We start from the raw sequence: 27,331 nt of genomic DNA, 5'->3' as shown, positions 1-27,331 counted from the left end.
TCACTGCTTTGGCTATTTCTTTCCTTTTGACTGCCGGAATTGACAGATTGTGGGAGGATAAGTCCCATTGGATGCCCAACCACTGAAAACGAGTCTCTGGGGTGAACCTAGACTTCGTTTTGTTTATTTGGAACCCCAGATGTTCCAGGAATTTGATTACTTTGCTTGTAGCTGTCAGGCATTCCTCGACGGTTGATGCCCAAATCAGCCAATCGTCGAGGTACTCTACTACCATTATCCCTTGAGACCTCAGTTGTTGAACTACCACTTCTGCTATTTTTGTGAATACCCTGGGGGCCACATTTAAGCCGAAAGGCATCACTTTGAATGAGAAAGCTTGGTTCCTAGCTTGAAGCCCAGATATGGGCGAAAATGTCTCGCGATTGGGATATGATAGTATGCGTCTGTAAGATCGATAGAGGTGGTGACGGCCCCACGTGGGAATAAGGTCCGTACCTGTGAGATAGTCAGCATTTTGAACTTGTCGCAACGAATGGATAAGTTTAGTTGGGACAAGTCTAAGATTATTCTTCTTTTTGATGAGCCTTTCTTTGGCACGCTGAACAAGCGCCCTTGAAACTTTAGATGCTTGACTTTCGACACAACTCCTTTCTGAAGGAGCTCCTCTGCGTAATCTGTCAATTCCTTTGATGGTAATTGAAGGAATGATCTGGTTGGAGGTGGACCTTTGATCCAACTCCAACCTAGCCCTTTGGACACGATGCTCTGTGCCCATTTGCTGAACCCCCACCTGTGACAGAAGAGGAACAGCCTCCCTCCTACCTGGGGATCCTCACTGTTGCTGTGTGGGGTGGCTTCCACGGCCGCCTCGGAAGTGCCTACCTCGGTTGGTGGCCCTTCCTGTACCTCGCTGCCGAAAGTTACCTCTGGCTCTGCTTCCCCTGGCAAACCTGTTAAAGGGTTGGAATGCCTGGTTTTCAAACGCCAGGTTGAAAGCCAGGGAAACAGTGTATGAAGTAGAAGGTTGTCCTTGAGGAGACAGCAGGAGGATGGGTTTGACTTTGAGCCTTAGATTTGTTTGAAGGCTGTCCAGGTTGAGAGACTGGGACCGCCTGGACAAATTGTTGCTGTTGTTTCTTCTGATACGACAGATACCTTTTGTCTTTTTCAGCTTTTTGGCATTTGAGGGAGTGTTTTCAGGCTTCCTCTTATTTGAGATACCCCATCTATCTCTGAGGCTTTGGTTAAGCCTCGAAGCTTCATGATGAACGTCATTAACTGCAGACTCAGGAAATAGGTCTGCTCCCCAGATGTTTGATGCGAGCAGCCTATTTGGCTCATGTCGAATGGTAGCCTCTTGAAGAACATGCTTGCGACAGTTCTTCCTTGCTACCATAAAGTCATACATATCAGTCAATACCGTCTGCATTTGGGACTTTGCCAATATTTTAAAGAGGGGTTCTGAACCATATGTCAAAGAAGCCACCTCGGTAATGACCAGGGAGTTGAGAGTCCTCCCCAGCCTAGATATGGCATCAAATTCTGCCTGAACAAGAGCCTCAGCAATCTTGGGCAGCTTCTCACCGAACTGTTCCATGGCGCAGTCCGGCTTCAGCTTCCCTACTGTGAATGTGGATGGTAGGTTCTCCCAGGTTTCTCCGAACGCTGGGTAGAGAGGAGAAGTGGGGTCAGCCTCTTTTAGCTGTGGAAGAGACTCGTCCTTTGAGACTGCTTGCATAACAGTCATCAGCTAGCTTTGTCGTAAAGGGGAGTGGTGCTCCTCCTCCGTGGCAAAAGATGGTAAAGGGACTCTTGAAAGCTTGGAGCCTGGTATTGGAGCAGTCCCAGTCCTCCAAGCAGTGTACCCATTCTCTCTGAGCCCGTTCTCGGCTGTAGAGGACAGTCTCTTTAGGGAGGGTTTTATCTTCCCTATTGAGAGCTGCCTCTGTCAGCCTTGCATACCCCATGAAAGGTGGGGTCAATCCGGCAGGATGAAACTCAAAATCTTCGATCCTTCTGGTGCCACACTCCGGGATTGAAATCATACCGTCTTGGAAGGGTGCGTATGCTGCTACCCTCCAATTGTTGTTCATGGAAAAGGCGGGAAGAGAGTCATACGGCGGCAGCTGAGCGAGGCCGGCTCCTGCCACTGGAGCTACAGCTTGGGGCGCTTGGTTCATACCAGCCAGGCAATGGGGCGCTTGGTTCATACCAGCCAGGCGATTGTCATGGTCCAACACTCGGTCGGACAGACTTTGGATGGACTGGCCTGACTTGTTCAAAGTGGTTGAAATCTGAGCAAACATTTGCTCAAACCTCGAACTAAGCGAGCCGACCATTCCCCCCACTTGCTGAAGAACTCCTGACGAAAAGGCAGCGGGGTCGAAGTCACCTAGTGCCGCTGCCCTGTTAGGAGTCACCGAAGAAGAAGATCCGGCGGAGACAGGGGAAGGTACAGGCTCGACCGGAGCGCAGACCTTCTCCCTAGAGGATTTACCTCTCGACCCTTTAGCATGTGAAGACTCAGGCTTCACCTTCCCTGCTCCGGTGTGGGGCGCCGAAGACTTACGAGAAGAAGACGACGATTTCTTAGTCGCCGTCCTCTGAAGGGTCTTCTGCTCTCTGTGTCCCTTCACCTTAGGCATAATAGCCGGGATCTCAGATCCCGTAAAGCCTTGAAAAGATGAAGAAGAAGGAGCAGGAGAAGAAGATCCAGGTGCGACCAAGGGAGGCCCTTGATCGCCCAACAAACTCACCTCAACCAACAAATCGTCGGCACCTACCGTCATTGGCTCAAGATCTAAATTAAGGGTTGAGACGTCTGCTACGATTTCCTGATTGCTACCACCACTCCAGGCTTGCGCCCCCTGCTGTTGAATCGAGGCTATCGCCGGAACTGCCGCGGCAGGGTCCACATAGCCTGTTGACTTGCCCCCGGGAAAAATCTGGACAGCCAATTTCTTGTCAAGTATGTAGGGCTGTCCCTTGGGGGCGTTCTTACCAAAGCCGCCCACCCATGCCTTCAGAGTAGCCAGGGCGACTTCCTTCACGGCGGCAGCCTGGAAGAAAGGGTAATTGTAAGCCTTACACCCAAGGTCCTAACGGGTGAACCTAACAAGATATTACAAAGCAAGCTTAAATCTAAGGCTATTATTACATATCAATCATAGTGGACAAGAGTAAAGCCAGTTGAAAATACTTACTCCGTCCAAGAATTGTGCTGGCCAACTCGTAGCAGATGGAACATGCTTTGTGGTGCCTCACAACGAGGCCTCCGTGAGGCGTAGCACACGGAGCATGGGTGTGACAGACTTCATGACCGCACGGGTCCTGGAGGATGGCGTTGCAGCCAGCCTCCTGGCAGTTCGTAGCCTGTAAGTGGAAAGATACATGAGTATCAACAAGGCACTTACAGTATTACTACTAAACTCCGTTGTATGCCGGAGTAAAGGTAATTATAATCATTAGGTGACATCCCTCCGAGCTACGTGTGAGGGAAAGACGTGCTTCTTATCGCTGGAATCTCAAGTAGTACACCGGAGAAGCAAAATTAAGCCAGCCAGGGTGATATATATATCATAAAAACCTGCCGTAGAATGGAGGAGGATGTCCTAATAATAATAGGTTAACTAGGTTACTCAAAATTAAGAATAGATACATTGCAATAAAAATCTTAAATAATCCCCCGAAGTCACTACTAACGGAGAGTCCTGGGCTAAGAAAGCAAACGCTCCGCCGGTAGAGATATGAGGGAACTGGGAAAGCAAATTACCATGTTAGTTTATTACACTCCAATGGCTGGCGGAGCCAGCCATCCCCTGCTCCAACCATCGGGGTACTCGGGTAAGAAGCAAGTGACCCAACCGAAAGAAACGGGGGAGACCAAAAAGTGTGGGAGAAAAATAAAACTATGGAGTGCGCCGGGGGAGATCAGAGCGGACAACGAGAAAGGTGGCCAACCTTGCTCCCGCCACCCTGGGATCCCCCAGGATCCGAGAACACAGCCAACCAGTGTCCCAGCTGTCCCAAGCTCCCAAGTCCTCCCCCCCGTACAGGGAGAAGAGGTGGGAGAAGCTCGAAAGGTACCATAGAAACCTAAGCGAGCACGGACAGACCCCCCCCTTACCGCACTGGAGGGGAGGAAGGGAACTGGTGATAGGGCGACCAAGGGACCACGCGATCACAAGTGTACCAAGGTAAAGCAACAACTGCGTAGGCTACGACCACGTGAATCTGAAGGAAATGAAAGGCAACAAACTGTATAAGAATAATGCAACAAAACCGTCTAGGTCGCCCTATCTGCTAACCCAGAATACAATATATAACACAATAAAAGAAAATAGAATGTTAAAGGGAGAGAGAGGGAACGTGAGTGAATGAAGGAAGCCCAGGAGGGGAAGGCTAGTTCCAAGAACCAGGCTTCCACTCGGAGCTAGCCGTAGCCGATGAAGAGCAATGGCCAGGATATAGGACTAAAATCAAACACTTCATAGCCTAAATACCTAGACAAAAGACATGCATGCATGAACCAAAGCTAAGGCATGGGCTAGAATTCCCTAAATGAAAGATACAATGTAAACTTAAAAGTAAGCTAGAGTAACACGTAACCTAAGACCCATGAAAGGATAATAAAAGGGAAAGACGAGCTAGTATGGAGGACTAGGACGCCTAACTGAGCATGAAGCGAGCCAATGGCCGCCATGCGTCAGACCCGGTAACCGTATTAAGTCCTAAAAAACGGAAAATACGGGTTATCGGCTGACAAAAACTAAATCCAAACCTTTTCAGGGTACTTAACTTAGCAGCGGCGATGGCAGCACGTTCCATGGTAGCCAATAGAATAGAATCGAACACAACACAGAGAAAAAGCAGGTGCGTGTTACGCGGGGATGCTAACATTAAAGGATGACCACTAGATGCGCTGCTGTCCGCGTGGCGTGGGTATTAGTAGTAGTAGCGCCCGTATTTACCTATGGTTCGGCTCTTGCAGGTGAGGATTTTGGTGAGGAAATGTCTAAATGGCTACGGGTTCGTGGTAGTGGTCTCACTCGCCCCTGTTTCCATACCGACACTCTCCTTTTTATTAGAGTGAGCGAGTCAGTTATACTGACTTTACCTTTGATTTTATTTTCTCTGGTATGTGTTAGCTCATTTACCCTACAAATAATGGTCTAAAGGATTATTTCACAGGGCGACACGAACTGAGCCCAGAAAATATTTTTTTCAAAAAATCACAGCGCGCTTAGTTTTCAAGATTAAGAGTTCATTTTTGGCTCCTTTTTTTGTCATTGGCTGAAGTTTAGTATGTAACCATCAGAAATGAAAAAAAGGATCATCATATAAAAATAATGCGATATATAATAGCGCAAAAATGAAATTTCATATATAATTGTATTCAAATCGCGCTGTACGCAAACCGGTTAAAGGTAACAAGTTACTTTTTTTTCGTTGTAATGTACACTAAATTGCAATCATTTTGGTATATAACACATTGTAAAACAATAAAAGCAACACAGAGAAAATATTATCACAAAATAATGCATGAATTCGTAACGCGCGGACGTAAACAAATATTTTTTTCAAAAATTCACCATAAATCTAAATATTATTGTTCTAGAGACTTCCAATTTCTTTCAAAATGAAGAAAAATTAATGAATATTACTATACTGTAAGAGTATTAGCTTACAATTGCAATTTTCTACCATATCTGACGAGTTAAAGTTGACCGAATGTCGAATTTTTATATATATATTTTTTTATATGCAATTATTTTGGAAATTAGAAAAGCTACAACCTTCAAATATTTTTCGTTTTATTCTACATGAAATTGCACACATTTTTATATATAAAACTCTATGAAATGCCTAATATGAAACGGAGCAAATATTCCGAGAATGGTACGTACACATTTCGGAGATTTGTGTCGGAGAATCCGCGCGCGGATGGAAGGAAAGTGTTATTTTTAAAATTCACCATAAATCTAAATATTGTGCTAGAGACTTCGAATTTGTTTCAAGATGAAGATAAATGACTGAATATTACTAAACTGTAGAGTTTTAGCTTACAATTGCGTTTTTCAACCATTTCGGTAGAGTCAAAGTTGACCGAACGTGGTTTTTTTCTATTTATCGTGATTTATATGCAAAATATTTCAAAAATGAGAAAAGCTACAACCTTCAATTATTTATTGTTGTATTCTACATGAAATTGCGCACATTTGCAATATATAAAACTTTATGTAACGGAACTAATTTAAAATGGTGCAAACATTACCACAATCGCATGTATGATTTTTTCGGCAAGAGTTACCGCGCGGACGTAAAGAAAATGTATTTTTTTTCATAAATTCACCATAAATCGAAATATTGTGCTAGGAGACTTCCAATTACGTAAATTTTTTTTATTTTATTTTTTTTTTTTTACTGTTACGTAGGCCTTTTTTTTTTTTTTTTTTTTTTTTTTTTTTTTTTTTTTTTTTTTTTTTTTTTTTTTTTTTTGTTTTTTTTACAGAATTTCAACTTCATCACCACTTTCAAAGTTCTGTTTTTCATCACTTGGTTCTTCCTTTTTTGCTTTCAACTTTCTGTTTTTTTATCACCTGGTTTTCTTCCTTTTTGCTTACTCCTGCTATGCTGAAGGCCTCTTTAAAAAATAAACTATCCAAGGAAGATTGCTTCTGCCTGCTTTTGACAATGTTTCCTGAAACGACTACGGGCAAACGTCATCGAACTGCGCAAGCATACGACCTGTGTGAGCCTTTTCGGGGTGTCTTTTTTTTCTATGAACGATTGCACTTTATGAAAAGCGGCTAAGACCTCCATTTAATTTCTGCCGTTGTCATAGGCTCCTCCTCTTCATCGCCGCTGCTGGAGAACTCCTCTTGAACGACGTTATGTTGCATGGCCTCCAACTCCTTCAGGTCATCTGTCGTAAGCTCCTCTTAGGTGCTACCTCGAGAAGGTCGTTGATGTCGTCCTCGTCGACGACCAGCCCCATGGACTTGCCGAGTGCAACAATCTCGTCAAGATCTGGTTCCAAAACAGTTTCGGGATCGTCAACTGTTTCGGACTCAGCAGCACCAGCTTCGACCACGTCGAATCCCTCGAAGTCTCGTCTGGATACGGCATCAGGCCAGAGTTTCCTCCACGAGGAATTCAAGGTTCGCCTCGAAACCTCCTGCCATGCTTGGTCGATGCGTCGGATGCATATGACGATGTCAAAATGCTCCTTCCAAAATTTCACGCAAGCTGAGGTTTGTGGTATCGGTGATGTCGAAACATCTTTTGTAAAGATGTTTCGTGTACAGCTTCTTAAAGTTCGCTATCACTTGCTGGTCCATGGGCTGGAGGAGAGGGGTGGTGTTGGGCGGAAGAAAAAGAATCTTAACGAAGGAATACTCCGCTAGGATATCTTCCTCGAGGCCAGGAGGGGGGGAGGGGCATTGTCCAACACCAGCTGACATTTCAAGGGAGGCGCTTCTCTTGCAAAAAGCTCTTCACAGTCGGGCCGAAACACAGATTTACCCACTCGGTGAACAAAAGCCTCGTTACCCAGGCTTTGCATTAGCCCTCCACATCACTGGAAGCTTCTCCTTCAACACTTTGTGGGCCTTGAAGGCTCGAGGAGTCTCGAGTGATACACAGTAGGGCTTCACCTTGCAATCCCCACTGGCGTTCAAACAAAGTGCGAGCGTAAGCCTGTCTTTCATAGGCTTATGCCTGGGTAGCTTCTCTCTTCCTCCGTGATGTACGTCCGACGAAGGCATTTTTCCAAAAAAGGCCAAGGCCGTCTCATCACAGTTGAAAACCTGCTGAGAATGTAGCCTTCCTTGGTCATCATCGTCGAAAGTCTTCTTAAATGCTTCGGCCGCTTTCGTGTCCGAGCTGGCAGCCTCCCCATGGCGCACCACCAAATGGATGCCAGTCCGTTTACGGAATTTCTCGAACCAGCCATGCGAAGCCTTGAACTCTGGGGTTTGCGTTGAAGTCCCTTCCCCTCCGTCGTCTTCCGCCTGCGCAATCAAATCACCGAAAATAGCACTGGCCTTGTGAGCGATTGCCGTCTCCGTTACTGTATTGCCAGCGATTTCTTTGTCTTTTATCCAGACGAGGAGCAGCCGTTCCATCTCGTCGTGCACATGGCTCCTCTTGCTGGACAAAATAGTGATGCCCTTCGATGGTGTAGTTGCTTTGATGGCATCCTTCTGTTTAAGGATGGTGCCTATTGTCGACGGATTACGGCCGTATTCCTTTGCGATCACACTCAATCGCATACCAGCTTCGTACTTCTTTATGATCTCCATCTTTGTCTCCAGAGACAGCATGCGCTTCTTTCCGTGAATTTCAACTTTCTTGGGACCCATGACTACGTTAATTTACGTAAAGTTACACAAATACGTAATAATACAGTCTACTGCAACTAAATCACTAACGAATTTACGTTACTAACGAAATCGGTTGGGAGCGAACGAATGCCGAATGCATACGGTAAATTTCGGGTGCGAAGTGGCCGAGCTAAGGCACGCCAACACGTACGTATAGAAGATGCATGATGGGAGGGATGCTGTCCAATCAGAGAGAAGGATCTCATGGCTTGGCTAGCATCAGGAACCAATGGGAGAGCAGGAGGATGGTGGCGAGTCTACGATAACTAAGATGGCGGCGTGCAGCGCGAGTTTCAAAACTTGTTATGGGGCGAATCTCGGACTTTCAGAAACCTTTCGTATCTTGAAAACTTTTCGTATGTAGAGCAGTAAAATTTTTCGTCTTTGCTTTCGTAACTTGGATTTTTCGTAAGTTGAGCCTTTCGTATCTCGAGGTACTACTGTATTGTGCATGAAATTGCGCACATTTCCATATATAAAACTTTATGTAACGGCTAATTTTAAAATGGTGCAAACATTACCACAATCGCATGTATGATTTTTTTCGGAAGAGTTACCGCACGGACGTAAGGAAAAAGTTTTTTCATAAATTCACCATAAATCGAATTATTTGTGCTAGAGACTTCCAGTTAGTTGCAAAAGGAAGGTAAATGATTGAATATTACTAAAATATAAGAGTTTTAGCTTACAATTGCGTTTTTCGACCATTTCGGTAGAGTCAAAGTTGACCGAAGGTTGAAATTTTGGCACTTATCGTTATTTATATGAAAATATCTCAAAACTGATAAAAGCTACAATCATGAGTATTTTTTTGTTGTATTCTACATAAAAATGTGCACATTTTCATATATAATACTCCATGCAACGGCTAATTTAAAATGGTACAAAAATTATGTCAAATTGACGAAATAATTTCCGAGATGTGTCACAAAAACAAAACAAAACCTTGATCAGTGAAACTCCAGCATCCCCAAGGCGCGTAATTCAAGAGTTTTTGGCTGGTAGGCCTAAAGTATTTTTCCACGAATTTTTAAAAAACTTTTGTATGTCGACGTAAAATACGTCCAGTCGGCACCCGAGAGACAAAAAATGTAGACGTAAATACGTCCAGTCGGCTTTTAAGGGTTAAGTACTCATGATCATTTAAACTTTTGCTGCAGAAAAGTTACCTGTAATAGTGGGACGTGGGTTTTTTGTCAAATTGTAAATACCATAGTATTTTATATGTATTCCTTACCAAGTTGCATTTTATGTAGTATTTCAAACCAAATAGTATAGGAATAGAGCAAGAGATCACCTTTTATGATTCCAGTAATGTGAATACAGATATCCATAAAGGATGTCAAGCAAAATAATACTGGATAGTCAGCACACGTGGGTGTTTGTGCTGTTTTGTTTGTTCTGGAATCTTCAATTATCTAGAAAACCCAATGTCACTTTAAAATTGCGTTTAGTATTCATATCTTAACGAAACCAGTGATTCACACATATATTTTTAGTGAAACCAATGAGTCACATATTGATTATGTTCAATCGCTGCACTGGTGAGATTAAGTTTTTATCATATCCCCGAGAGAAAGGTATAGTAGTTCAGCAACAAATAAAGTTTTTGTGGTGGTGTGCACTACAGTAAATTACCCAGGTATTTTGTTTATTGAAGAACATCAGATTCTTTATTGATAATAAAGCTGTGGTTTAGATCCTTTGCTTGCGTAATAAAAGAATCTTAATTTGAGTTTCTGTTTTGGATTGAAGTGCTTATCCTTTGGTGATTGATAGACTAATATACGTACTTGTTCCAGAAGTAGACTTTTAGTAATATTTTAGACAAATCTATACTTTTGCATTGTCGAATACAGTGTATATAGCAATTTCCCTTCTTTAATTTAACAAATTAAGTTTTCCCTCAACAGTATCATTTGTCAGTTCCATGAAAATCTCAAATAATTTATTGTTTTTTAATAATTATGGTATATGTTCATGTCCACGATCTCTTTCTTAAGACTTGACCTTATTATTCTTGTGTCAGTATATCAGAGCTGTACTTTTTTGTAACGTGCTTTCCAATGTACGGAGTTGCTTATCATTCCCTCTATTTCTTTCCAGTGTTGATGGAGGAGCATGTAAGAGTAGCATTTGTTGAGAGTCCTTCTTTATTTTATGTGCAGAGAAGCATTGATTTTAGTTGGATCATGAGTCTAGGTCATAAGTTGAATAGAATTGCAAGAGAGGCATCCAGAATGTTGAAACTGTACCATTTGTCGGTAAGTGTTCGTAGTTAGTTACCACATTGTGTGTTGCCCCCACTCCATCCCTTTTCATTCTTAACCCGTTGTTGTTGTCAGTAGGTGCCAGAAAACATCACATAGATTTAAGAATTAATTTTGTTATTCATCTCGTGAAACTAGATGCTGTTCTTTATATCTCTGTCAAAAGCAAATTAATCGCTGCTGTTTATTTAGATCAAGGTTTCCTTTTGTGGGCTTTGAATCTAATGAACTTTGCTGAAAAGTAAATATTCTTTAAATAGTATTGCCCTTTTCAAGTTTTATTTTATGGTTTTTTTATATAGTACCTATTTTTAAGCCATGGAACATATGTTAGGTTGTGAGAGTATTTCACTTTGCTAAATACTTATAAATTGGCAGCTTTTTTATGAAAAACTTATTTAAGAAGATTTTGAATGCATCATAATCCTCCCAATCCTTCCTTAATTTTAAACCATGATTGATAAGTTAGCTATGAATACTTTGTATTTTTCAGTCATTAAATTGGTCTTACTTTCAGGAAAGTTATACATCTGCTGCTTCACAGTTGATGAAAGTGGTATCGAGCTCTTGTGTTGTCCGTATTGCCGGATTCTCAAGAAGTTGTGTCAAGTATGTTGATTATGGCAATGAAGAAAACCATCAAAACTTCTAGGTAAGAAGTATGTATGAACCTGTTTGAACTTGCAAAAAGCTAAAATATCATTCAAAAGAACTTTAGAACTAAAGACAACATTCATTTTGAAGTAAACACAATATGTACTGAAAATGAAAAGTATTTGCAGTGTACATAAGTGAGCCTATGTGTTTTGATGGAGCATGTGCTTGAATAACGATTGTGTATCCATCATTAATTAACCCTTAGCTAAACAAAAATCACGCAGCTTTACTCAGTTGCTCTAATAATTATTCAGGTTGAGAGAATGCCCTCCTCCTTACCAGCTTGAGAACTTGCCACCTTTCTGTATGGCATGCTCTCTCTGGGAAGTCATCCCAGCTAGAGGAGATTTCTGGGATGCTGAAGCTGTGGAAATATTCTGTAAGCTTGTAAGAGATGTCTCCTTGCGTTATACGTGATTGACTGTGAACAGTACAAGATGTAAATAAGTTTTTGGTACGTTTTAATATATATTTCTTTAATCAATTTTGTGTTGTCTATATTAGTTTTGTATTTTTTGTTTATTCACTCGTGTTGTAATTGCACATTTTACCTCTGTTTCAGAAGACATGCTTTAACAAAGTGTTTATACTTACATGACGTTAGATAGATTTCATACAGCAATAAATATATGGCTTATCAGATGATTTATAAATGAATTAGATTTTATTTTGAATGTTATACACATTGTTGAAATGTTTTAATGTAACCTATGTAACAACTACGAATATCTTAAAAGTATCTCGTTTATGAATAGATTTATTTGATTGGTTTTAAAATAATGGCATTTTCTTTCTAAAGGTCGATTTACGCAGGCCAGGGAGAACGACTGGCATATCAAACGACCTCCCACTGTCCATTCGAGAAGTTTTGATCTTCTTGGGGTATGGTATATATGTGAATAAGTCTCCTCAAGATCAGGTATTTGATATTTGCTTTTTTTTATGAAATAACATTAGGAAATTGATGGGATCTGTTTGAGTTTTACTCAACATTTTGTTTTCTTTAGTCACCTTCTTTGACTTTGTGAAGGAGGCCTTAAAATCTGGTTTTTTTTTTTCTATTAGTGCTTGACTTCAGGGAAATATTCACCCTCTTCTGCAAAACTTGTGAATCCTGATTTGCGTCTTAATGACCAAATGTATAACTAATATGATTGGATTATGTACAGGCAGTCCCCGGGTTACGACGGGGGTTCCGTTCTTGAGACGCGTCGTAAGCCGAAAATCGTCGTAAGCCGGAACATTGTCAAAAATCCTAAGAAAACCTTACTTTTCATGGTTTAGGTGCATTGAAAACTATGTAAACTCCATTCTTATTGCATTTTTTCATCAAAAAAACCTTTAAACCTATGATTATTTTGCATTTTTGGTGTCATATTTCATCTGCCAGATCAGCATTTGTAGGCGTCGTAACTCTGGAACATGCGTCATAACCCTGGAACATGCGTCGTAACCCTGGAAATAATTTCTGATGAATATAATTGAAAAGCGTTGTAACCTCGGAACGTCGTAAGCCAAGACCGTCGTAACCCGGGGACTGCCATATGTAAATAGGACTATTAGTTGGTGGGTTCCATGGGATTACTGAAGAACTCAAAGTGATAATCATGTTACATAGAGTAATCCTTCAGGAACTGACATCAGTAAAGTTACAAGACTCATTCTTTGCTGTCTGATCCTGTTCAGGTTTTAATGAAGCATGTTAGTGCAAAACAGGGTTACGCATCAACACCTTTCTCATTTGAAATTGAATAATTTTATTTCAAATCCCATTTTAACAGTTTGTGGTAGAGGAAACCCAAGAGAGACATGACATAGTGTCTTTAAACCCCTAGGAAATAATAGCAACATTTGCAAATTGGATGAGTCGAGCAAAATTTCTTTTTTTCTCTTACCATCTCATTCAGTTATGTGATTGTTTTTTGTGGACTGAAACGTGGCTTATTGGTGCATCATCGTGTGCATTTTATATTGAGCAGGTAAATGGGTACCTGGGTTAATTAATGGGGATATAGCCTTCTTCAACTTATGTTCCAGTTGGTAGAGGCATGAGTAAAAAACTTGGAATTGAAATAATTAACATTAATTTCTCTCGCTTTCTAGGTAGCCACATTTTTTGTGGTTGAATTCGTGAAATTGCTCCTCTGGTCAGTTTGACAGCCAATTTGTAGTGGATGTTGAGTATTATTAGTATTAACAAACATCATGATAAATAGTTATAGTGGAAGTATGGAAGTGGCCCTGGGAGTGGGGTCCATCAGTGCACATGGTACACTGCTTTACTTGAGGGTCTTTGCGGCATCCCTTTGACCCTTAGCTGCAACCTCTTTCAGTACTTTTGCAGTACCTCCTTTCAAATTGTTCTTCCTTCCTACTTTACACCAATTAATTAAGTTGAACTGTCTTTGCATCATTAACTTAAAAGATAAGAAATGCAAAAAATGTTTGATAGTGATAGATTGAAAGTTGTTTACTTAGAGCTGTTACTTCCAAACTATATATTTTTCACCTGTTTTTCATTTGAAAGGTGAAAGACATTGTTCATTTTAAAGCTTTGTTCTCATAATAGAATAGCTGCTTTGGAACTGATTACACCACATTTTTTCCAAGCTTTCATATGATGATAATTATTTTGAAGGATTGAGCCATTCATGTATTTCTGATTCCAGTACAAGAAGGAGATGACACCAGTAAGAAGCTACTATCGTCCAGAGTTACCTTTTGGAAAATGTGATATTGAAGTCTTAGTTTCTCATGCGAAATCTCCTAATGAATTTTATCTTCAGCTGAAAAGTAACTGTGATTGTTTGACATCTTTGATGAATGAATTGCAGTTACATTACAATTCATCATCATTAGTAGGGAACTTGGATTGGCATATATTTGCTCCAAAAATAGGTAGGTAGTATTTTTAACTCAGTATTTTATGCTCTTTATATTATTTTTTTTTCCTGGGTATAATATATATTTTTTCAGTATATAAACCTCCATTTAGTTGTGCAATTGATTTATATGTGAGTAACAAAGAATTGTCAGTAAAGGTACAAATGGCATGTATGAATGGCAAAGTTGCAAGCCAGTTAGTATGAGATCAGTGGAAATTAAATTTTGGTGTGTTTGCACTGTTTAAGATTCACATCCAAGTCTGAATTAAGATACGTATGCCCTTAAAACTCTTGTATTCAGCATTTTGCATTTTATGTTTTGCAGTTTTGTATGTTCCCTAGTCTAAAATGAAAAGTATGATTGACTTCTTGTTCTTCTTGTAAATTTCTTGATATGAGTATCTAGTAAGTCTATATGTATATTTCACATATGCATCAACTTTCTAAGTGCACACAGCAATATTTATCCTGTAGGGAGGTAGAACTGTCAGTGCAACTCATGCAGTGCACTAGGCATTGCCTAGGTTATTTGCAGTGTCCCTTCAGCCCCTATCTGCAACCCCTTTCATTCCTTTTACTGTACCTCCTTTTTATTTTCTTTCTTCCATGTCTATCTACTTTCCAACCCTGTTTTAACAATTGTTTCATAGTGCAACTGGGAAGTTTTCTTCTTGTTACACCTTTTAAGCCTCTTACTCTCAAAATTCCTTTCAGCCCTGAATGACCACATTGGTCCCAGCACTTGGGCCTTTGGTATAAATTCTGTATTCTTTCTTTCTCCTCCACAGCAATATTTAATATTTAGGTTTTTTAAATCACATCTAGGCACGAACATTTACACTATGTCCAGTATTGTCCAGAAATGTAATCATTCATTTTACTTTTCTAGATTTTTCATAGGTATGAAATTATTGACTTGAAATGTATATTCAGGTATGCTCTGTGTAGCTAAGTATAGTGTGATGAGAAGTGGTATCGTGCTATTATTGTTGACCTGCCAGGTTATAGAAAAGTTGATGTCTTTTATGTGGATTTTGGGAACCAAGAAAGGCTTTGGTACAAGCAGGTTACAAAATTGCTGACAGATTTACTTTATTTCCAATGCAGGTACCTATAGTAATATTTTGTTATTACTGTTCTATAGTATTTAACTCTATACTATACAGTCATACCCCTACATATGAAAGTCCCTACATACGAAAAATCTAGGTTACGAAGGCAAAGACGAAGATTTTTTTGCCTCTGTGTACGAAAATAATTCAGGTTGCGAAAGGGTAAAGTCCGAGATTCACCCGGGCCGCCGAGAACAGTTTTAAAACTCGCGCGCCGCCAACTCAGTACACTCACCACCATCCTCCCGCTCTCCCATTGGTTCCTGATGCTAGTTACTGCCGTAAGATCCTGCTCTCCTATTGGTCAGCATCTTATCCCATCATGCATTCTACGTAAAGGGAGTTCCTCAACCATTTCGTTTTGGCAGCGTTATCGTATACACATGGAATTCGTTCGTTCACATTGATTTCGTTTGTTAACTTAAATTGTGTTAGTGATTTTGCTTTCGTTATACTCTAAGTTACTTTATCGTGTTGTCTTAATGTTTTCTGCCATTTTTTAATGTGTTTCATAAAGTCAAGTGTTATGTTTTCCGCCGTCTGTCCTCCTCTGTTGCCACTTTCGGACATCGCCTCACTCGAAAGGTAAGGTTCCACATTTTACTACATATACGTTCGTACATGCACATACAGTATTTCTTGTACCCTGTACACTAATTCACTTTTATTTACAGGTACAGTAATGGTTAGGTTAGGTATTGAATGGTCCAAATTGTTGTATTTCATTGTTTATTGGTCAATTTAGCTTTATTATAAAATTTACTGTGGTGTTTTTTGTAGGGCTTTGAACGAATTAGGCAATTTACATGTAAAACGTAGCTCTGGATACGTAAAAATCGGGTTATGAAGGCCGCTTCGGAACGGATTAATTTCGTAACCTGAGGCACTACTGTACTAATATATTTTAGAGTTTTGCATCCATGTGGATAAACTTGCAATGGCTCATGCAAGCTAAAAATGTAAAGAAAAGTAAAGTTTATTACTTGAAGTTGATTTCTTTTTCCCATCATTCCCATCATTTCTTTTCCCATCTCACTCCATAGGAGCTCATTGGACCCGCACATTCAGTTGTCTAAACACTAATATACTACAGAGACATTCGGAGAATCATGTGCCATATCTCAGTAATAACTGGCAAATCCACACTATCATACCTCTCATAGATAAAAAAAATGTCTTGTTTCTTGGGTTTGGTATTTGTTATTAATTGTTTGCATTTCTTTTCTTAGGCAGTTCCATGTAGTCTTCTAGATATTGAGCCATATAGTGAAAGGTGGGTCCCAAACATTGCAGATATGATGACTGGTATACTAGAGTCTCAAAAGATATTGGTAAGTATTAACATAGTAGTGTATTTATGTAAATTACAGTGTCTAGTAAAGCATTTATAAGTACTCTTGACCCTATGGATAGAAGTATGTTCAGAAGGTATGTTCCTTATATAGAAACCGTTATCGTGGATATAACCATAAAATTTTTCTCTAAGTGCAGCTGCATCCATATTTAGCAAAACTGCTGAGGATTCTATCACCCTGGATGACTTTACTTCTCTCATTTGCTGTGCAGTTTAAAGTTTTTCTCTTGAATAGATGCTGGTACATTTCAGTGTAGATGAATGAGTGGTGATCATGGCATATAAGTATGGTTGTGTGAAACAAACGATTCTTGTAAGCAGTCAGATATTTGGGTAGGTGGGAAGACAGTTAAGTAAATGGTAGCTTTCTGATTGAGATGGCTTATCTGGGAGGAGTGCTATCCCTGATTCTGTAATTTTTCTTGTCTTTTAGAGACTTGTTAACGTTTAACCAGAAGAAAGCTTCATAGCACCAAGGTTTGCAGATAGGATGAGCCCTCTTGGGAGTCTTCCTTTTGATGTTGATATGTATTTTGCTCTTGAAAGACAGGTTGAATCCAAATGTGTTACCCATGAGTAATTGATAACTCATGACACTATTCCAATAGTCTTTTTTATATTATTACTGTATTATGTAGTCCCCTCTCAAGTAAGAATTTTTTTAGAACCCAAAATTGTACTTTTGCAAAAAAAGCTTTTAATTGAAGATTTGTATGATTTTATTTGAAATTTATCTTTAAATGTTATTACAGTTTAATTTCCTTGGGATATACTTTTTAAGTACTCTGTAGCTTGGTTGCTCATCTGGTATTACAGTGGGGCATCGCTTATTCACGGATCAGTATTCACGGATCCAGTTAATCACGGGTTTTTCTTGGACCGTTTGTCATGTAACATCACTGGTATGAATCGCTGCATCACGGGGTTTGTTGTTGTTGGCGTATGCGATGGTTTTTTCGGTAGGCTAACCCTCGGCCGTGGTCCGATAACTACCAAACATTCATTTAAAGACTCATATAATGATAAAATTAACTGACAATAAAAGGTAATAACCAACCATTCTCACCTAATATATTATTGTCCTATCTTCGAAATAAATAGCCTATTCAAGGTTTATGTAGACGTTCATTGGTAGGCTAAGCGTAGTTGCAGTGCGATAACCACCAACGTACACAAACATTCACATTATGATATTAACTGACAATCAAAGGTAAGGTAATAAAACCATTCTTACCATATATATTATAGTCATATCTCATAATAAACGAGCCTATTCGAAGAATAATTCCACATCATTGCACTCAACTTATCGGTCGGAGTGGCCAGCCACAAAATGTAAGCATATACCTTTAGTACGAAAATGGTTTATGTATACGGTTGCGTTCAAAGCGACATTTTTTGTTTTTGATAAACGTTTAGAAATTTTAATAGTAGTGTAGTGTAATTACGTAGTATAACATTAAGGCTAAAATTAATTCGAACTTCATTATTATTTTGGCAGTATTCGTATATAACTTCTCTTAACAATGAAGTCATACAAACGCTATTTGTCATGATTATCGTAAGTATTGCTGTTTGTTATTGGCGACGAAGCGTAAACGAAATACATAAAAGCATTTTTTACTTATATATTATCGTCATATTCTTCATAATAAAAAGGCTATTCGTGGAGTAATTCCATATCAGTGAAAATCAATCATCTATGCGAGGCAGCCAGCTGACAAAATGTACGTACGTATATGAAAATCAAATTGGTAGCGTTCACAGCAAGATTATCTTTCGAAAATTTTTTTATAGTACTATTCATGCTACGTAGTAAGAAGTTTGGAATATACGTAACATTAATTTTCAATACAAAATATCATCGTTATTTTGGTAGTGAATAATAGTTTAGAATTATCATACATACACTGCATTGTTATGGGGTTGTGCCAGTGATAAACAACCAAAATAACGTTCTCCTTTAAGTCAACGCGTTTAGGAAAAACTGACATAGAATCGACTTTGCGACTTCGTTCACTTTGATATTTTTAACGATACAATAACTATCATTTGTACTACTAAAACCATCTTCACATAAGTAATTTTTCGTAAGATATGTGTTGTTACAAAAGCTAGCTTATACATAACATAAAAGGCTTTTATAAGTTTAAGTCATCTTAGATATACATATGTACCCAAACTCATTGTGGGGAAATTTACTACTGTTTCCTCGGATATTGAAATACTTTAGCATCATTCAAACACTTTAATAATATAATGCATAAATACTAGGCTATACATATTTACATCGTATACAAATACTACATACAGTTATATACATACTGACTTTTATATACAAAGTTAACAGTTATATACACATACTTTTATATACAAAATTAATCATATGAGTAGTGATCAGACGACATCTGTGCACTGGACTACGTACGTACTACTTGGAAGATAAAACAAACAAAAAATTTTGTTTTGTTGTTAGTCGCCGGGTGATAGATTAACATTTTTCCAGAGATTAAAGAGCTGAATTTTGTTTTGAAGGTATGTCAACCGCGTTAGTAAATAGGTATCATCTTCTAAGGAATTTTTTTTTCTCTTCTTTTTGCGGAAGAATCTTCAAGCCATTTTGCATTCAAAGTAATGAGAAGGAATCATTCTATTCTTCATGAAATCAGTAAAATACTTACACTAATAATAAAAACTAAAACTACGTACTATATGCAAACACATACATCATCGTTAGCTTCGTGTGTGTAAACGTTCATTCTAAGAAATTACAGAGTAGTATAACTAACACCTGATTGGTTGGTTGGTAGCCATGGAGATCTGTTATCCAATGACTGCCCTCTGCTTCTGTTCTATTTATAGACATACGCCATGGATGGCACTAGGTTTGAACGTTACCATGTTTGTGATTTTCTGACTGCTGACGGCAAAAATTACTCAATAATTTTCTTTATATATTATTCCTTCGTGAAAACAATAATATAATATCGCGGTTGACATACCTTCAAAACAAAATTCAGCTTTTTAATCTCTGGAAAAATGTTAATCTATCCCAGCGACTAACAACAACAAAATTTTTTGTTCGTTTTATCTTCCAAGTAGTGCGTACGTAGTCCAGTGGCACAGCTGTCGTCTGATGCACTACTCATATGATAACTTTGTATATAAAAGTATGTGGTATATAACTGTTAACTTTGTATATAAAAAGTATGTGATATATGCTATGTAGTATTTGTATACGAGTGTAAATATGTATAGCCTAGTATTTATGCATTATATTATTAAAGTGTTTGAATGATGCTAAAGTATTTCAATATCCGAGGAAACATAGTAAATTTCCCCACAATGAGTTTGGGTGCATATGTATATCTAAGATGACTTAAATTATAAAAGCCTTTTATGTATAAGCTAGCTTTTGCAACAACACATATCTTACGAAAAATTACTTATGTGAAGATGGTTTTAGTATGACAATGATAGTTATTGTATCGTTAAAAATATCAAAGTGAACGAAGTCACAAAGTCAATTCTATGTCATGTTTTTTAACTTTAACGTATAGTGGTATGAAAAACACCAGTGTGTCGTAGCGATGCGTAATCATATAGTGGTATGAAAATACCACATGGTGTTGTAGCGATACGTAAGCACAAAGTACAAATCCTTTTCCTGGACCATCCTCAGAATTTTACGACTCTTCAACTTCAAGATCGATATGGTGAAATATATTTATAGTCATACTTATTGTTAAAATTCACAAGTTGAACTGCAAAACATTATTATATTTTGATTGTTATGTACCATATATTTTTTTTTTTTGTGTTTACGGAATGTTTGTTTTGAAAATAATACCTATTAGTGAACATATGGTATTAATTGTCCCACTATTTTATTATAGGTGATCTTAATTATCTCACATTCATTTAACAGTATTATATTAATATTTATTTAAATAAACTGTAATTAATAAATAACAATAATGAAAAACATAAAGGGAAAAAATGTTTTTGCTGCAGTAGTGGTGTTTGTTTTGATTATGCATCTGACCTCACATTTCCAAATCTGAAAAATTCCAAAAACCGAAACATCGGAATGTGTGTGTACTGCACATTTTTTTAAACACGCACACAATGTCTACACATTTACTGCAAATTACAGTACGTACGTATTTATTCCTGAGAGAGAGAGAGAGAGAGAGAGAGAAGAATGATTAAGGACTCCAAGGCGTGTTATTTTTACAATTATTTTATTATCTTGGGATTTTTTTTAATCTTGAGATTTTCTATTCAATTCTCGAGATTAATAAGAAAATTACCGTAAATTGACTAGCATCAGGCAAACATCTGAATGACTCGGCATTAGCAGGCTAAACCACCAACCTTATGAACTTGCATGATACATGAGATACATGACAAACACAAAACCACTGTTTATTGGTGAAAATTAGGGGTTGCACGATATGGGAGATTGCACGTTATTTCGAGTATATACGGTATGTGATTTTTTTTAGCCTTTTATGAACAAAATCTAGCAAGAAATTGCCATTCCCAGTTGGCAACACTGGCCTACAAACGTTTGTTTGTTGTTGTTATGAAATGTGGTGTGCGGCGCGTTCTTTAAATTGTACCCATATAAACGAGTTAATTATGTGGCAATCCAAAAGCCCTGATTCTTTTACTCTTATGGTAAAGACGCCTAAAGGTCAGATGAAGGTTTTTTTTACGTGGAATATACTAGTATTAACGTGTTGTGACGAAGGAAGAGATGTTTCGCTGCATACTGTTGGTAGCATTATCGTTATTATATTACTGGATTGCACTGAAAACAAAATCGTCGCCATCTTTTATCAACATAGATTGTTGGTGAGTACCCATATGATTTACATATTTTGATAGTTTTCTTACCATCCATCCTCTCTTTCCTTGTAAAAAAAAAAGAGGAGGCCCACCATGTGTATGTAGGCTTCTAGCTGTAATCCCTAGCTAGTAGGCTACATATGTACAGTAGTAACATATACTACATTTATTTTTTAAGGCTAATTTTGTACAATAACTTTAAAACTGTCTTGAATTTAGTTTTAGGTGATAGTTGAAAACATATTTGGTGTTTGAACTAAAGTAGGCAGTTATAAACATTGGAATAGTGGTCTTGGGTGGGTTAACTATTAAAGTAGGCAGTTTTAAGCAATTTTTGAGGTGGTATCAGGATAACACGGGTATTTACTTATCACGGGGGGGTTTCTGGGCCCTATCCCCCGTGAATAACGAGGCCCCACTGTATAAGATTTGTTTGTTTTTTAACCAATGTCAATTCTATATGCATGGCCTTTTCTATTCTCTGTAACTATGGCTTAGGTTACCATATTTTACTCTAAATTATTAATTTTTCAGGTTATGTTCCACTCCTATGAAGATGAAAAGGCTTTAGTAAATTTATCATTACACAGTGATGGATGCAAAATTGATTGTGGAGATAGGCTGATACAATTGGGTCTTGCCAAGAGTAGTTTCAAAAGGTAAGTTAAACTAATTAAAAAGTAATTTGTCTTCTTAGTCTTATCAAATATGCAAATCGTTGCCTTGCTAGAAAAACTTTATTGCAAGGGCCAGCTGACTGAATCTTAGCAAGATTTGCCTAAAAAGTGCAGTATAGCAATTTTTGCCTCTTTCTCATTTGTTTCACCATTGCTTGTGTTTTTTCATTTCCTTCTTTAAACTCAGGATTTGATATAACCAGAAAATTTATTTCAGAGGTGAAATCTTTGTTTACTGTATTATTAGTACAACTCTAACTAGATGTTGGTCTTGATCTCCATTATCTGATACGTACTGTTATTTCTAAGAATTACATTTCCAATTTCTGCTATTTTATGCTTTTGCTGTTGTTTGTTTAATTCCAACAACTGGTTCTTTTTTCAGCCATCACATTTAACAAACTACAGTTGACAATATGATTAGAAAAGGGAACAACATTGACAAAGATATTTCATCATTTCACACACTACAATACACCCTCTATATAAAAAAAGATGAAAGTGAGGATACAATAAAATCATGGGCCATAAATACACACAAGATGGGCAGATGTGTTCATACAATTACCCCACTGGTTAAACGCCTGTTTTCTTTTATATCCAAAGGTTAGATATACGTATACATGGGCTGTATAGCATCCCCACTACATATTGGCCCCTAGCTTGCAACTGCTTTCATTTATCTTACTGTACCTCAATTCATTTTCTTGTTTTTCTGTCTTACTGTCCACCATTTCCTAACAATTTTTTTTATATGCAACTTTGAGTTTTTCTTCCTGTTATGCCTTTTTAACCATAGGTCCCAGTGATGTCATAGGTCCCAGTGCTTGGCCGTGTGGCCTAAATTTTACACCATGGATATATTTTAAAATAAAATATTATGTAATAATTTTGATGCAAATTATAAATCATCTCTTAATACTTTTACTACCATATTTAAATTCTTACTATGCTTTACTTTCAGTTTATAGACAGTTACAGTAAAATAACTAAAGGTAAAAATTCTTTGTGTAATAAATTAATAAGTACAAAATCAGTATCTTAAAAGCAAGTGCTGACCAAAATTAATGAGAATTCATAATTTTCTGTCAATTTATATTTACTGATAAACATACTTTTTGTATAACTAAATCTTTTAATAGATCTTGTTAAAGCTAAGAGGGAAAAGCATTATGTAGCAGAACTTTTGAAAAAAATCTGGCAGTTGAATGTAAGACATGTTCTGTAAAAAAAAAAAAAATTAACTGCCCACCCGACACACACACAGGTATATATAGTGCTAGCCAAATAACTGAAAACTATTTTTCTGTTTGCAGCAATCAAGTAAATAAAAGTACTGAAAACTGATATTCATGGTCCCAACCAGACGTGTGTTAAGATATCTTCTCTTTTTGCAGACTTGAGAAATTGCATAGCAAAAAATTGGGTTCCCAGAAGTGGGCGCAAATAGATGGGGAAGAATGAAGCACACAAATATGAGACACTGGCTGAAGTCAAGGTTTGTTGGAATTGTTTCATATTTTTTTAGAAGATAATAACTGATTATCTCCTATATTCTTTTGAAATTGGATATAAATAAACCAGTAATGACTATCTGGACAGTACATCTCTTACCTTCTTATGACTGAGCGTAAAGTTATGTGCCATGCAATATTCTAGGCAAATTAAAGGTATTCTTTCATATTTTTGTCATAAATAGATGATATAGCTGATGAAGTAGGTTTTGCATAATTTACAGTTACCATTTTTTTGTAAAGTTGAGTGTAACTCAGTCATACCACAGCTCATTGTAATATATTCCTCACAATCAATTTGATATTCTCATGCTATACAGTGGTCCCCCCGTATTCACGGGGGATACGTACCAGACCCTACTGCGAATAGTTAGAATCTGCGAATGTTTGGAACCCCTATAAAAAACGCTGAAACAGCCTATTTTGTTAGTTAAAACTTAAGAAAAACCACTAAAAATTTTCATACTTGGTTTTTGTAATAGTTTTATCACAAAAAGTTCATTTTATGATGAAATTGATAACAAAAACCAGGAATTTGTGGATATTTCCTCATAGAAAAATACCGCGAATGCGAGAATTTTCCGTGAATAATGCAGGGAAACGTTCCCGAGAGAAATCCGCGAATTGGGGGGTTCCACTGTATTTACCAGTTTTTATGTAGGAAGATTTTAATATCTTTGTGTTATCTGTCTGAGTATCAAAAGATAAAACTTGATGACGGTAAAATTTACAAAGCCATTTAGAACATGTTAGTGTAAATTAAAGTGATTGGCTTTGTGTTTTGTCACTTGACACATTTTTATTTATGTAGCGTAGAGTGATGCTAACAAAATAAGGTACATCACTTTTTTTTTTCTTTTACCAAATGTGTGGGCTGACTCTTGATATTAAAAAGTTAAAAAATAACAAATATCTGATTTATTAAGCATGTGTGTCTCAACAGTTTTTGTCATCATAATCAGACATTCTATTTTCAGACACAAATTTATTAAGTGGTATGTCAGGTTCTAGAATTTTTCCTTTTATTTCCCTCCATAAATTACAAAAAAGAGGAATCCACATATTAGGAGTGGTTACAACACCTTGGCATCATCCACTGTAACTGCAATTTATAAAGTTACAAGAACCGAATAAATCTTTTGTTTCCAAATACAGCAGAGATCCGGTTCACGACCGTATTAGAACTCGACATAATCGGATTTCGCCACTAAATTTCCAATAAACTTTGTATCTGTTTTCAACCAAAAAACCAGTTTCCGACCCCCGACCATATGATGTTTGTTTAACAAAACTGTTTCCGCCAGCCGCCGCTAGTTGGCGTCATCCAGTGCTACCAAATGTAGCATAATTTCATGTTTTTTTTAGCATAATTTGACCCAAGAATTGGGCCTTAGCATAATTTCTTTCACACTTAGGGTTCTAGTACAATTTTAGAATGTATTTTCACTAAAATTTTAAATAAAATGCTGAAAATTCCTCAATTTCATACAAGCTATAGTGAATATATGTATCTTCATTGTGAAATTGCTTTAAAAGCAGCACTAACAAATGAGTTAATTGCCAAGTTTGAACCCAACTAAGGAATGCTAAATTTTGTGAATATAAATAAATACCCACAGTGGCATGACAAACGATCAGTAAAGTGTTAATAATGTTTTTTTATTCCATGAGTAAAGAATTACGTTTTTTTTTCCTTTTTTGAAGTTTTATTTTTTTCAGTAGTTATCAAAATTTTAATTATGTCTGAAGTGATTTTCACACAATTTTCAAGTATTTATTCATTGTGTATGTGATCTGTTAAAGAAAAATGGCGTTTCAGTGGCATGATAATGATCAAGTAATAAGTACGCATGTTTTTCTTTTTGAGTAGAGACTGGGTTTGTTTGTTTACCTTTTTTTTTAGTTTTAATTTTTCAGTAACTAATCAAAATGTTATATTTGAAGTAATTTTCACACATTTTCAAGTATTTATTAATTGTGTATGTGACCTGTTAAAGAAAAATGGTTCTCAGTGGCATGATAATGATGCAGTAATAAGTAAAATTTGTATGTTTTTCTTCACATTTGTATGTGTGATCTTCACACATTTGTCAAATAGTATACTAGTGATTGCATATCAAATAGTATACTAGTGATTGCGTATGTGATCTATTAAAGAAAAATGGTGTTTTATTTCGAGTTTGCTAACATGTAAAGATCATCAAATTATTAGTTATAATATTGTCTGTTCGTCACTTTGTATCATTTCACCTAATATATAAATGTTTTAAATTTCCATTACATCGTTGTTTTTGAGCTCAGATGTATTAGAGAATGAGATAATGATAGATTAATAGCATAATTCTGGCACAAAATTGCACCATATTTGGCATAAATTCTTGCTTGGACCGACTAGCATAATTTAGCAAAACGGTGGTAACACTGGTGACGCCACTCAGCATTGTATAAAGTCCACAGCTATTGTTTACAAACATTCAAACATGTGTCGTGTCTCGTACACCTTGCGCGCATTTCGTTTGCTTTTTCGGTGGTATCAACTCTATACGCAGTTACCTTTTGATTCATCATGGGTCCCAACATTACTACTGGCTATACAAGTTCAAACCTTTTGTTATCGTTAATCTCTGAAATATTGGAAAAGTGTTTACATGGCATCTCGCGTTTTCCTTCTTCAAAATGTTTCCATCATTTCCAACTCCAAAATAAACCTACTGTTTCGTCTATCGTCTCCTCTGCATGAAAGTGATGAGCGCAAAAAAAGATTTAGTCAAGCACCCTTGCTTGATTTTTTTTCAAGCGTAGACCTATTCTAAAACCATGCTCACACTTGAAGCGCGCATTTCAGTAGCAAATAGCAATACGTATTTAAGTGTTAGGTTTGGAGTGAAGGCAATGTTACGTACGTAGGTTACATGTGCGGTCGGTAGCGAATGCAATCTTTAAGCTTTGTTAAGCTTGCCGGTAAAGAAGAGGTAGCCATAGCTTAAATCAGAGAAGCCACTATGCCATATTAAGTGCGTAGTAATTAAGAAATTAAGACGAATCTTTTATGTCGTACTGTAAATACGTCAGTTTAGTGTAAGAATCGTTAGTGAAACCAGTTACATACGTAACATGTTCGGTTTGGTAGCAACATAATCTAAACTTTTTAAGCTTGCCGGTAAAGAAGAGGTTGGCTGTAGCTTAACTCAGAAGCCGCTACGGTATACATTAATGATAGAAATTAAGTAGATTCTTTTATGTCTACTGTAAAATACGTCATTGTTTACGTGTGAGATTTTGGTAGTGAAACCACTGTTACATACGTTAACGTGTGCCATTCGGTAGCGAACGCAATAAGGCTTTAAGTTACTTTGTCTCTCTCTCTCTCTCTCTCTTCTCTCTCTCGTCTCTCTCATCTCTCTCTCTCTCTTTATTTTATTTATTTATTGCTCTCTCTCTCTCTCTCTCTCTCTCGGTCTCCTCTCTCCGTCTCTCTCTCTCTTCTCTCTCTCCTCTCTCTCGTCTCTCTCTCTCTCTCTCTTAAGCTTGCTGGTAAAGAGGAGGTTAGCCTTAGCTTAAATCAGAGAAGCCGCTATGGTATAGAATAATTATAGAAATTAAGACGATTCTTTTATGTCTACTGTAAAAAGACATCAATGTTTACGTGAGATCTGGTAGTGA

General features: G+C 37.6%; 1 protein-coding gene across 1 annotated transcript in view; it reads left to right on the top strand.

Annotated features, from left to right (window-relative positions):
* Positions 1-27,331, top strand: part of LOC135225869 (uncharacterized) — a 209,271-nt gene that overhangs the window by 177,737 nt on the left and 4,203 nt on the right. Inside the window, exons 10-18 of the mRNA XM_064265418.1 lie at positions 10,452-10,609; positions 11,133-11,267; positions 11,527-11,726; positions 12,072-12,191; positions 13,942-14,170; positions 15,091-15,264; positions 16,499-16,600; positions 22,012-22,136; positions 23,552-23,652. Coding sequence (XP_064121488.1) covers positions 10,452-10,609; positions 11,133-11,267 — 293 coding nt within the window. The 3' untranslated portion in view covers positions 11,527-11,726; positions 12,072-12,191; positions 13,942-14,170; ... (2 more) ...; positions 22,012-22,136; positions 23,552-23,652. The remainder of the gene's footprint in view (positions 1-10,451; positions 10,610-11,132; positions 11,268-11,526; positions 11,727-12,071; positions 12,192-13,941; positions 14,171-15,090; positions 15,265-16,498; positions 16,601-22,011; positions 22,137-23,551; positions 23,653-27,331) is intronic.

This window comes from Macrobrachium nipponense, chromosome 13 (assembly GCF_015104395.2).
Source record: "Macrobrachium nipponense isolate FS-2020 chromosome 13, ASM1510439v2, whole genome shotgun sequence".
Classification (NCBI taxonomy): domain Eukaryota; kingdom Metazoa; phylum Arthropoda; class Malacostraca; order Decapoda; family Palaemonidae; genus Macrobrachium; species Macrobrachium nipponense.
Note: the sequence above shows the minus strand (reverse complement) of the source record. Positions and strands in the feature narration are given on the sequence as shown.